At 44.0% G+C, this 12,684-nt stretch overlaps 1 protein-coding gene across 1 annotated transcript in view; it reads left to right on the top strand.

Annotated features, from left to right (window-relative positions):
- Window positions 1-12,684, top strand: part of RNF10 (ring finger protein 10) — a 32,812-nt gene that overhangs the window by 18,448 nt on the left and 1,680 nt on the right. Inside the window, exons 5-14 of the mRNA XM_043438926.1 lie at window positions 193-377; window positions 456-592; window positions 3,237-3,397; window positions 5,167-5,292; window positions 5,556-5,829; window positions 6,042-6,175; window positions 7,174-7,291; window positions 7,535-7,636; window positions 8,617-8,772; window positions 10,519-10,619. Coding sequence (XP_043294861.1) covers window positions 193-377; window positions 456-592; window positions 3,237-3,397; window positions 5,167-5,292; window positions 5,556-5,829; window positions 6,042-6,175; window positions 7,174-7,291; window positions 7,535-7,636; window positions 8,617-8,772; window positions 10,519-10,619 — 1,494 coding nt within the window. The remainder of the gene's footprint in view (window positions 1-192; window positions 378-455; window positions 593-3,236; window positions 3,398-5,166; window positions 5,293-5,555; window positions 5,830-6,041; window positions 6,176-7,173; window positions 7,292-7,534; window positions 7,637-8,616; window positions 8,773-10,518; window positions 10,620-12,684) is intronic.

Raw genomic sequence — 12,684 nt, 5'->3', positions numbered from 1 at the left:
TTTATTATATTATTATTTTGGTTTCCTTAATGACTTGCTTGAGGTGCTCTTGTGCATATCCCTGCACGGTTGAACAGTATTATGAAGATGTGTTGTTAGAGATGTATAGGGATGAGGAGGAGGACGGAAGAGGCTTTAGCAGTCCCCAGTCGGTTCTGAAAGCAGTTTAACCTGTGGTGGCGTCTGTTTCAGCGCATATGTAGCCATGAAGTGCCATCTTGCCCAATATGCCTATACCCACCTACTGCGGCCAAGATAACCCGTTGTGGACACATCTTCTGCTGGGCATGCATCCTGCACTATCTTTCACTGAGCGAGAAGACCTGGAGTAAATGTCCCATCTGTTACAGTTCTGTGCATAAGAAGGATCTAAAGAGGTAAGATGGAGGTGTTTACTAGATTAGACCCCAATCTGCCAACTGCTTGCCCTCTGCATATGAATGTCCATGTTACAGTGTTGTTGCCACAGAGTCACGTCAGTATGTTGTTGGCGATACCATTACAATGCAGCTGATGAAGAGGGAGAAAGGGGTGTTGGTGGCCTTGCCCAAATCCAAGTGGATGAATGTAGACCATCCTATTCATCTTGGAGGTGAGTTTCGTTAATTTGGGGAACACATAATGGGTATATCCGTTAAGGCTACTTGAGTATGTCTTTCTACTGTCAAAAACTGAGCCTTTAAGCTAGCCATTTCTAGCATTTCCAAATTAGACATAGGATTCCAGTAGGTTGGGGGTGAAGTTTGCAGAAAATGATATAACTTTTGATTCGAGTTTAGTTCATTTGTGAAATGAAAAATTAAAATACATATAAGGCTTTGTTGAGTAGTGTCGAGCACTGTGCCCAGTTTTGGGGGGATTCCACAGTCAGCCAGTCTTGGCACCTATCATCAAGGAACTTGGTAGTCTAATTGAAGAGACAGACTGGTAGCCAGACATTGGATCTAGAGTGTGGTCAGTGCTTATGGTGGGGAAGTGCAAGGGTTGTATTCTCTATGTTCCATATGGAGATGAGCATTAAAGTGACATTTCCATTTTTGGGCAAAACAGGATTTTCAATAAATAGTATTGAAACAATTGACTCTTACGGAAAAAAAATTAGATCCATATCTGGTACCATTCATAAAAATCAATTCCTGATGGATTATAAAATCAAGTATAACAAAATTCAAAACTTTTAAAAGAAAATATAGGAAAATATCTTTATAATCCTTGGGGTTTTACCTGGGAGGGTGTTTGAACCAAGCTGAAACCATCAGTGCTATTAAATAAAAGATTGATGTTTGATTTTATGAGAATTAAGATTCTACAAAACTCCTAAAGTCAACAGGTGATAAATAGGGGAAGATTTTCACGTTTAAAATACAGATTAATGTCTAGAACATACAGATGTTCTGTAAATTAACAGTCTAGTAGAATAGGCTAAGCATGTGGCAAAGGATTTCCCAGGAGAGGATATCTGAATAACCTCCCAAGTATCTACAGAGGTTTAACTTTGCTTAGAGTTACACAAATGCAAATCAGAAAAATGCCTCTAACAGTGACACACACACACAGGTTGAGGCAAATACAGGCATACCTCATTTTACTGTGCTTCACAGATACGCAGTTTTTACAGATTGAAGGTTTGTGGCAGCAGTGCATTGCCAGATGTTGGTTAGCGTTTTGCTGCTTTTTGCCTGTGCCGCGTCTTCACTGCTGCGTGGGCTTTTCCCTAGCTGTGGTGCACGGGCTCCTCATCGTGGCGGCTTCTCTTGTGGAGCACGTGCTCTAGGGTGCTCAGGCTTCGGTGGTTGCGGCACATGGGCTCAGCAGTTGCAGCTCCCAGGCTCTGGAGCACAGGCTCAGTGGTTGGGGTGCTTGGGCTTAGTTGCTCCGAGGCACGTGGGATCTTCCCGGGCCAGGGATTGAGCCTGTCTCTCCTGTTTGCAGGTGGATTCCTTACCACTGAACCACCAGGGAAGCGCATGGTTAGCATTTTTTAACAGTGTTTTTTAATTAAGGTGTCTACATTGTTTAGACATAATGCTATTGCTAGCATATAGACTACAGAATAGTGTAAGAATAACTTTTGTATGCACTGGGAAACAAACAAATCTGTGACCTACTTTATTGTGATGCTCACTTTATTACAGTGGAACCAAACAAGCGTATCACTGAGGTATGCCTGTGCTGGGTTTTGGCAGGGGTGGGGAAGTGGGTACTCTTGTTCTTGGTAGGAGTTTAAATTGATATAGCCTTTAGTGTGTATGTGGGGGGTGGGTAGTATATAAAATAGACCCAGCATTTGATTCAGTATTGTAAAGAAATCATTTGTACCAAAGAGCACCTATAGGGATTTTTTTGTTAGAGGAGTTTTTCTGTTTGTTACAGTCGTAATAGAAATTGGCAATAACCGAAATGTCCACAAGAAACTTACTCATTAGAGTATATCTTCATATCTAGCACAATACAGAAGGTAAAAAAAGAAATAGGTCTAGACCTTTATTTATGAACGTGGATATGTAAATGTATAGGAAAAAGTGTAACAAGGACACACATTCAGATTTGTAAATAGTTATCTCGGGGTTTTTTAAGTCCATAAAATATGGGAGATGGACATGAAGGAGTAAATCATCCTTGATCCTTTTACCCAGAGGTACCCCAAAATGTTAATTGTAGAGTTTTTTCCTATACATGTATGTTTTTGTGAGATTGGAATTGTTTTCTTGTTTGGCATCTGTTTTTATTCCCCCCCCATGTAATGTGGATATTTCTCGATGTCACCAAATGCTACTTTCTTAGAAAAGCATTTTTAATGTCTGCAAAATTCTCTTTAATGAATATACCATCATGTCACTATTTCTTTATTGGACTTACTAGTTGGTTGCAGCTTTTCTGTTACTAAAGTCTTTTTTGTGGGGGGGCGCGGGGGCACATCATATTACCTTTTGAATCTTAGTTCCCAACCAGGATTTGAACCCAGACCTTCAGCAGTGAAAGTATGAACTACCAGGGAATTCCCAGAACATTAATTTTTTCCCTACATCTTTGGTTTTCTTAGGCTAGCTTTCTTGTGTTACGGAGTCAGAGTTGTAAACTTAAGGGTCATTTCTAAATATTTTTCTTTTAAGGAAAGCACACTAAGGCATTCTATTTTCACCTTAGAAAAAAAGCTGTATATGAAAGTTGCTATTTAGCCACACAGCCGTGGGCTCTGAGTTTTGCCTCTCTTGACCTCGTTGGCATTGTTGCAGATGAACAGCACAGCCAGTACTCCAAGCTCCTGCTGGCCTCCAAGGAGCAGGTGCTGCGCCGGGTGGTGCAGGAAGAGAAAGCGGCACTGGAGCGGCAGCTGGCAGAGGAGAAGCACACGCCCGAGTCCTGCTTTATTGAGGCAGCTATCCAGGAGCTCAAGGTGAGGGGAAGCCCTGGAAGTGGGGGTAGGGGGTGGAAATTAGCTACTTCAGCCCCACCCACGTTTGAGATGATGAGCAGGGAGCAGCTAAGAAAGCAGGTTTGCTTTGGGCTTTGGTGATAGGAGGGAAGGGGTGACCTAATGGGACAGGTGCTCCCTGGAACTGAAAAGATCAAGTCAGGGTGATCTTCCACCTCTGGAGTTTCTTAGATTAGCTATGTTCTTTTTTTTGTTTTAAGATTTATTTATTTTTGGCTGCTCTGGGTCTTCATTGCTGTGCGTGGACTTTTTTGTAGTTGTGGCCAGGAGGGGCTACTCTTCACTGAGATGTGTGGGCTTCTCATTGCAGTGGCTTTTCTTGTTGCCGAGCGCAGACTCTACAGTGCTCGGGCTTCAGTAGTTGTGGCGCACAGGCTTAGTTGCCCCGTGGCACGTGGGATCTTCCCTGACCAGGGATTGAACCTGTGTCCTCTGTACTGGCACATGCATTCTTAACCACTGGACCACTGGGAAAGCCCTAGCTGTGCCCTTAATTAAGCAACATACGCTTTTGTTTGTTTTTTAGGAATGCGCCTGGATTAATTTTTGGAAATGTTTTATTTAAGGAACATTGTGAAGAAATTTTTATGGCCTCTCTAGCAGGCTCTACCAATGCCTGCTGAGGATTTTGGAGCAGCAGTATCCAAATACAGAATTCCCTATGTCCTGTGTCCTCTACGATAGGAATTTTTAAACTTTAAGAGGCCCTGCTGGCTCAGAGGTTAAAGTGTCTGCCTGCAATGTGAGAGACCTGGGTTTGATCCCTGGGTCAGGAAGATCCCCTGGAGAAGGAAATGGCAACCCACTCCAGTATTCTTGCCTGGAGAATCCCATGGACGGAGGAGCCTGTTGGGCTACAGCCCACGGGGTCGCAAAGAGTCAGACACGACTGAGCGACTTCACTAAGAGGCAGCAGAATCGCTAGTTGTTGGGCTCTACCCTGAGAGACTGATTCAGTAGGTCTAGGCTCAGTAAGGTTAATAATTTGCATTATAAGAAGTTCCAGGGGAGTCTGGTGCTGCTCACCCCCAGATCACACTTTGAGAATCACTGATCTGTATCAGAACAGTGGAAGCCCTGATGAAAGGGCATGTGACAGGCCCTGTGCTGACATACTGCTCTTGTATTTATCTCATGTAAGCTTCATAACCGGGTGTGATAGAACAGCTGTCCCCTTTCACGGATAAGGAAAGTGGAATCATGGGTTAGGTAATTTACTTGAGGACATACAACTAGTAAGAGGTGAAGCTGGTATTTGAATTCCTCTCTCTCTGACTCACAAGTCCTCTTTGGGCAGGATTCTGTATTTACTTTTTATTTTCTTTCTGTAATGCAGGGCATTAGTTCAAATGCATTTCAGGGAGAAGGAAAGCTTCATATAAGTAGATCTGTCCAGGTTGAGGTGGAGGTTGCCCAAACCCTTGTTTTCCTCAGTGGTTCTCTCTCTCTAAGCTTAGTTCATAAAAACTAGAAGACCACTTCTGTGTCCTTGAATTTCTGTTCAGGAAGCTTTTGTGTAGTGTTGTCATTATCACTTGTCAGAGATGGTAAGCAGAATACCATCCCATTGGAGTACCAGATGCTTTTGCTTCCTGCTTTCTTTAAAGATTGAGAATTTTAAGTACTTAGACTCGTTCTTTTTGCCTTTAACTTTTGTCCTGTCAAGAGGCTGTTGTAAACTTTGGTCCTTCAGACTCAATACGTTCCTGGTTTTCTCTCTGGTGCTCTAGGCTCGGGAAGAGGCTCTGTCAGGATTGGCTGAAAGCAGAGGGGAGGTCCCTGGTGTCGTGGCTGCTCTGGAACAACTGGTGCTGATGGCTCCCTTGGCGAAGGAGCCCGTTTTTCCACCCAGGAAGGTTGGTGTCCTTGTTTTACCGACTGAGTGGCCGCCATTCTTCTCCAGCTGGTAGGCACTGTTAGATCTGGAGAAAAGGGAACTATGAGTATTTCCTATGTGCTTTTTTAAAAAAAAGTTATTTTTAAATTTTCCCTATGTGCTTGTCCCGTGTGTGTTCTCTCCTCCGCAGTGTTAAGTCAGTGACAGCTGAGATAGACCTCGAGAGCTCGGCTTCTGCCTTTGCCACATGTTCTTTCTGTAAGCCGCAGTTTGTCCCTACAGGGCGTGTTGGAGTACCTGTCTGCCTTTGATGAAGACACCACCGAAGTTTGTTCTCTGGGTCCTCCTCGTCCTGTTGCTCTCCCTCTGGTAGAGGAAGAGGAAGCAGTGTCTGAAGCAGAGCCTGAGGGGTTGTCAGAGGCCTGTGAGGACCTGGAGTTAGCAGAAGACAATCTTGGAGAAGGGACCATTTGTACCGAGTCCAGCCAGCAGGAACCCGTCACCAAACCAAGCATCACACACCTGAGCAGCTCTCCTTGTTACTACTTTTACCAAGGTGAGCCTCCCTGAGGGGGACGGCTGGGTGCCGCTGGATGCTTCGGAGAAGTGGTCTGGCTCTCTGAGCAGAGGGAGGGAGCGGCACGAGACCCTGGGTGGTGGGGCCTGTTGTGCCTTTCGGCCTGGGGAGGGAGAGTCGGGCCGGAGTGAGGAGGGCCCTGACTTGAGGACTGGCCGAGACCGTGGTGTGACGGGTCCGCTTGTCTTCAGCGGAGGACGGGCAGCACATGTTCCTGCACCCCGTGAACGTGCGCTGCCTCGTGCGGGAATACGGCAGCCTGGAGCAGAGCCCCGAGAAGATCTCGGCCACGGTGGTGGAGATCTCCGGCTACTCCATGTCTGAGGTAAGGGCCTGCCTTTCGAGGTGGAGGGGCAGGGAGCCTCATTAACCTCATCTCTCTGTGCTGGGCCTAGCCGATACAGGTTCACAGACCTTCAAAGACCTTTAGTTTTTGTGTGTGTGTGTGTGTGTGTGTGTGTGTTTCGGAGCCTGTGAATTTTTAAAAACTTAAATGAGGCTCCCCTGCACGCGGGGGTTCTGTTAGGTCAGTCCACCACTGCTGTCTGTTTCACAGGTTCCATTATTGTGGTTTGGGGGTAGAGATGTCTCCTGCTTTCATTTGAGATGAGTTTGTTTTTGTTTCTCTTTCTTCCTACTGCTTGGGAGAAATGGCTAAGAAAACAAAGTCCTTGGAGGCTTTAAAGATAGCTTATGCATTTTGGCTTAGCAGATACCTGTGAATTATTATCTGATAATTTACATATGTGAATATTTGCCTTTCAAGAATTACCCTTGTATTGATCACAGTTTAAAAGCTTAAAATTACGAGACTTTTTATGTACTATAACCTTTCCATCAAATGTGAAGAAAAAGGATAAAAAGAAAATTAAATCAGTGAGCTTCATTTTTTCATTATTGTTTTAGGCCCAGCTTTGTTCAGTAGGGAAACCTGCTTTATCTGCCTTCCCAGTTGCCATTAATTCTGTTGGTAGTTCCCAGATTTTTTGCCAATAAGTAACTCTTGTCTTCCTTATTCTCCCTGTGTGTTGTGGACCCCCAGAAAATCAGAAACAGCTGATCAGCTTTAGATCATTCATTACTGGGCTTAATTAAATCATTTGCATTACAAACTCAATAATTGCTTTTGGTAGCTTATTCTACCTTATTGTAGGTTAATTGACAATTTCTGTTCAGCTTTGAAAATGGCGATAACTTGAGCACTGCTCTGAGCCGCAGTGCCATCTGAGTGAGTGTGTTTCCCTGCTGGATGTCTGAGTGGGAACCTCTGCTCTCAGAGTCATGGCTGGCCTTAGTGGAGCATCGGCCCCCTTTCCCTTGTAGGATGTGCGACAGCGTCATAGATACCTCTCTCACTTGCCGCTCACCTGCGAGTTCAGCATCTGTGAACTGGCTCTTCAGCCTCCTCTGGTCTCTAAGGAAACGCTAGAGATATTCTCAGGTGAGCATGCTTTCTACTTTGCTTCCCTTTTTTAGTGTAATTCAGGGATTCTTATATGACTAAAAACCCAGTGTAGAAGGAAGTAAGGACTTCCGTCATGAGTCTCCGAATCTCCTGATACTCTCCATGCATTCATCCAGTCCAGCTGGGCCCTCCCTTGTGCCCTTAACTGCTAGTCACCTGGGAGGAGTTAATTGCCAGGTTGTCCTGGGTCTGCCTCCTGACCACCTCACCACCCCACAGATGACATTGAGAAGAGGAAGCGGCAGCGCCAGAAGAAGGCCCGGGAGGAGCGCCGCCGAGAGCGTCGGATTGAGATGGAGGAGAACAAGAAGCAGGGCAAGTGTAAGTTCAGGAACGCTCCTCTGTGACGGGCACAGCTGTGCATCATTGTGCAGAGGCCCCAGGCCTGGCCCCGTCAGAGCTCGGCTCTGCCACTTGCTTTCTTCAACTCTTAAACATGAGTTGTGAGAGTACCTCCCTCACGGGCTTCCTGAGAGAATTGGAGTTGGCGCTGGTCAAAGTGTGTAGCATGTAGTAAGGAGTAAGAGTAAATTCACCCTTGGCAAAGTGGGTGAAGAAAACCTGGGACGGGGGTGTGGGTGGGGAATTGGGCGTCTGCTGAATGCTGGGGATGGTTGGCTGGTGTGCTTTCCGGGTGCATTGTTGGCCTCGCCTTCAACTCTGGAGACATCTATACATAGCTCGTCTACCAGAAGAGTCTGAAATAGTAGAAACCTGTTGACATACTAGGAAATACATGCAGGGAGTTAGACTTGAGCTCTTTCATACCAGTAAGTAGAGTCTTTTAATCTGGTTCTGCAATATAAGCTTCACTGAACTTAGGATTGTGTGACATGAGGGCCTCCTTAACCTCCAGAAACAAGGAGTTGAATCTTTGGCTAGGGAAAAGACTTGACTATTTTGACTCCACGTGGTATGGTAAATATAAATTTTACTTCTCTAACTGGATAAGTATGTAGCTGGCATCCTGGTCTTGTGTAGCTGTTTGGCACAAGTCCTAAACAGTTGAGAAAACTGATGTTTCAAGAACAAAGACTTTTTTATTTTAACTTTTTTATTATGGGAATATTCAAAAACAATTACGCAGAACAGTATAATTAACCCCCAGGTTTATCACCCAGCTTTAACACGAATAGTTAAAACAGGGGTTTTATATTAAAGAAGAAATATGACAGATTTGGGTTTTAAAGCCGTCCCCACCCTTCATACACCTGGGAGATTCATATTCACCACCCGTAACTGTTGGAGAAGGTTCGACGAGTTCTGCAAATGGGCCTGCTGTTCTCATCTTGTCTTCGCAGATCCGGAGGTCCACATTCCCCTGGAGAATCTACAGCAGTTTCCTGCCTTCAATTCCTACACCTATTCCTCTGATTCTGCTTTGGGTTCCACCAGCACTGAGGGCCGTGGGGCGCTCTCCCTTTCTCCTCTTAGCAGAAGTCCAGGTTCCCAAGCAGGTAAATGGAGTTGGGATTTAGAGAGTAAAGTTGACCACCAGCTGTAGACCTTAAGCCGAGTCCTAGTGTATGAATTTACAACAGTGACCTCAGCATGGTGGGGTCTCTAGGGGACTTGATTTTATTTGGGTAGTTAATAGATTCCTGAGATACACTAAATTCTTACCATTGGATTCACTTTTCCATTGGCTGTACCGACTGCTTTATGCCCTGCTAGCTTCTAAATACCTCAGGCAGCCCGTACAGCAGGACAGTTAAACCTAGATTCTTCTCTGCAGCCCAGCTGCTTTATTTCTAGTTCTGCCTTTGAAGTACTCCCTCTGTGTGTGTGAACATCTTTATATATGTCTTATTGTAACATTGTGTATGGTGGGGGGTGGAGGAAACAGCCTATGAAGTCTACTGGTAGGGAAGTGGCTCAATTACAGCATTTTTACTATGAAATTCTTTACACCTACTGAAAAGGGAGATAGCTCACTTCCTGAACCTTTAAGATGAAAGGAATTTGTGGAAAAAGACAAAGCATGACACCATTTTTGTGTTAAAAAAGTCACACAAAACAAAGCATTTCAATGTAGGTTTATGTATCTAAATGTATAGAAAAATCCTGGGATGAGTGTGTTCCGGATCACTAACAGTGTTCCACTCTAGGGACTGAGCTCAGGATTGAGAGGCTGTCACCTTCTTAAAAACAGTTTTGCTTATATATAGAATATATTATTGTGTTATGAAATTAAACAGTTATGATTTCAGAGAGCTGTCTTCTGATCTTCATCCACCTGGCAGATAGTTTTCGATACTTAAAATTTATTTTTCTCAGGCATTTTCAGTGAAATGTCCAAGATCAGAACATTTTGTGACTCTTGTGATCATTTGCCTGTCACTTTGCAGATTTAGGAGCCTGAGACGAAGGCCGGGGCTTGGTTAGTGGCAGGGACTGGGACTAGAGTCTAAGGGCTACGCAGCCATCATGCTCTTCAGTTTAACTGAGATGGGAGCTACTGTACAAAGGAACATGGCAAAACATTGACTGCATCATCTGTGACACAGAGATTGTGTTTTCACAGACTAGCTTTCCTGAAGGTATGTGGGCTTTAACACATTCAGGCAAGAGCAGTTGGACAGGCCTAGAAATAAAAGTACCACAGTGCCCTGGCTGACTGTGGACAGGCCTCTACATACCAGCAGTGATCAGGGCAGTGGGTGGGCTGATCTGTGGGAAATGTTCAGCTCTGGGTCAGAAAGGATGGAGAAGATGACAACCTAGGGAAGGGAGTAGCAAGGAAAAGCTTGCATTTTGCTGGATTATGTTGCTGTGTATGTTTTGAATTCTAACTGAATATTCCCTAGGTCATAGACATCTGCTGGCTAGAACATAAAGGCTGACCTGATTACATTTCATTTCTTTTTCTTGAAGCTTTTTATCCATATAAAACTAGTCCATGACATCCAATTCCTACGCCTTGAGAGTTGGCTCACGTGGAAAGGGTTTTTCTTACTGTGGGAAATGGATTTTGCAATGCCTTCTAGTGTTCTCATAACCTTGAAACTTGTCTCTCCCTATTCTGATCACTTATGTGAACAGTAGGCCATATTCTTGGCTTTATAAGCACATGGCAGAGTTGAAGGTAGATCAAGGTTTAGCTTTTTGAGGCAGTGTTGCTGATTATCCAGACCTGATTCGGTGTTAACCTCTTCTGTTTTATTAAGTTGACTTGTATAATCAGGTTTCTGGTTCCCTTTCAGACTTTCTGCTGACCCCTCTGTCACCCACTGCCAGTCAGGGCAGTCCTTCATTCTGCGTTGGAAGTCTGGAAGAAGACTCTCCCTTCCCTTCCTTTGCCCAGGTAAACCCTCTGCTCGTAAAGCAGCCCACGGGCGTTTAACGTGCGCTTTGCTGCTTGTTCTTCCTGGAAATCTGTCTGCTGGAGACAGATTCACAGGCTAATGTTGCACTGACTTTCAAAATCATGGAAGGCTTTTTAAAGAGAAGCTCATGGATTTAGTCTCAGATACTACCGTTTTAGCAAGGAAAGAAGCAAAGAATAGCTGAGGAAGAATCAGAGTTTTAATTATTTAACAAGTCACTAGATTATCCGTGTACTAACACTGATCTAGGGGCTGGGGATATGTTAGTCAATTTTAACTGGCCCCTAGTTCTGGGACCTCTGACTTACGTGGTATGTATCTGTTACATATAATAAACCATTCTTTGCTTTGGGAAAGGGAAGGTTGTCTTGGTTATCCTGTAACTAACTAGCCAAAGTGGCTGTCTTGAGATGGGTTGAAGGGAGCACTAGGCTAGTAAGAGTTAATGTCAAATCAGTATCAATCTTTAAGCAAATAGTCAGCTTTCCTGCATTTGATAACTGAGGAAGATAGTCAGACAGGTTGACAAGTACCCCATAGGAAGTTAGTGTTCACTTCTTTGGGATTAGTTTGGACTCATTTGCTTACCAGTTCTTAAACATCTGAGGTTGATACAGATATTTCTCACATATAGATGGCAGTTTGTGCTGAGAAATAAGCAGGAATTCAGCTTTGGTGAGGAGAGTCCTTGAAATCAAGGATGAAATAGTTGAGAGTGATCCTGAAAATGAACTACTTGGTTTCAGAGGTTATAAGCAAGTGACTCCCAGGAGTTAGGTCAATGCCTGAGTTGTTTTTTTAGCTAGGTTTTACTGCCATTGTGTTTTTCATCTTTATATTTTGAAAAACTTCAAACTTAGAGAGTTGAATGGATAGTGTAATGAATATTCATACTTTTTACTCAGATTCATCAGTAGTTACTGTTTTGCTGTGTTTGCTTTTTCTTTTTTTGCTGTGTTGAAAATAAGTTACAGACCTCATGAATGACATTTCACCACTAAATACTTGAAAGATACATACCACTCAAATGACATTCTCCTATATGCCCACAATTGTCATGGTTACATCAGAGACATTCAGTGGATCTAATACTGAGATGGCACATACTTCTGTTTTCCCGTCGGTCTCAGTGTCCTGTATTGTTTTCAGTCAGAGTTAATCGGACTTTCATTGCATTTAGTGTGTCAGCTTTCCTCAGTCCCCTTTGGCCCACAACAGTTCCCCTGGCTTCTGTTTTGTTTTTTTTTTAACATGTGGCATGGATATTTTGAGGGCTTCCCTCATAGCTCAGTTGGTAAAGAATCTGCCTGCAATGCAGGAGTCCCTGGTTCGATTCCTGGGTCGGGAAGATCCCCTGGAGGAGGGCATGGCAACCCTCTCCAGTATTCTTGCCTGGAGAATCCTATGGACAGAGAAGCCAGGCAGGCTACTACAGTCCATGAGGTCACGAGAGTTGGACACGACTTAGTGACTAAACCACATGGGTATTTTTGAAGCATCTAGGCCCACTGTTCTATAGATGATCCTACACTGTAGATTTTCTGATTGTTTCTTCATTAGTGGACCCAGGCTAAACATTTAAATATTTTTGGTGAGATTAAAATATAGGTGGTATTTTAGTGATCTTATAAGATGATTCAGATGTTGTACTGTTAGACCCCAGACTCTTGGGGACCAAGGGAGCAGATTCTCACAGTAGTACATGATGAAGAAAGTTTATCAGTGAAATCAGTATCTGCCAGTTGAATTCATCTTGCACAATATTCAAGCCCCAGTTTGGGACACATTTGGGACAGGCATGCTGATGTGAATCTTGTGGGGTTTGTTTCTTAGTACAATGCACCCTGCTTTAGGTGGCATGGCATGTGTGGTAGATAGGATGCAGAGTGACCCTCAGCATTTCCAGAGCTGGCCTTGGCCAACTGAGGTGAAAAATTCCTCTTTTGGGAGGGACTGTTCTGCTGTTACTATACTTTCAGGAATCTGATTTATGGCTGAATCTAAACGTTAATAGTTAAGGAGCTATTGAAAAAGCAAAGACTG

The sequence above is a fragment of the Cervus canadensis genome, chromosome 1, assembly GCF_019320065.1.
Source record: "Cervus canadensis isolate Bull #8, Minnesota chromosome 1, ASM1932006v1, whole genome shotgun sequence".
NCBI lineage: Eukaryota > Metazoa > Chordata > Mammalia > Artiodactyla > Cervidae > Cervus > Cervus canadensis.
The sequence above is the reverse complement of the archived record's forward strand: the minus strand, read 5'-3'. Positions and strand labels throughout refer to the sequence as shown.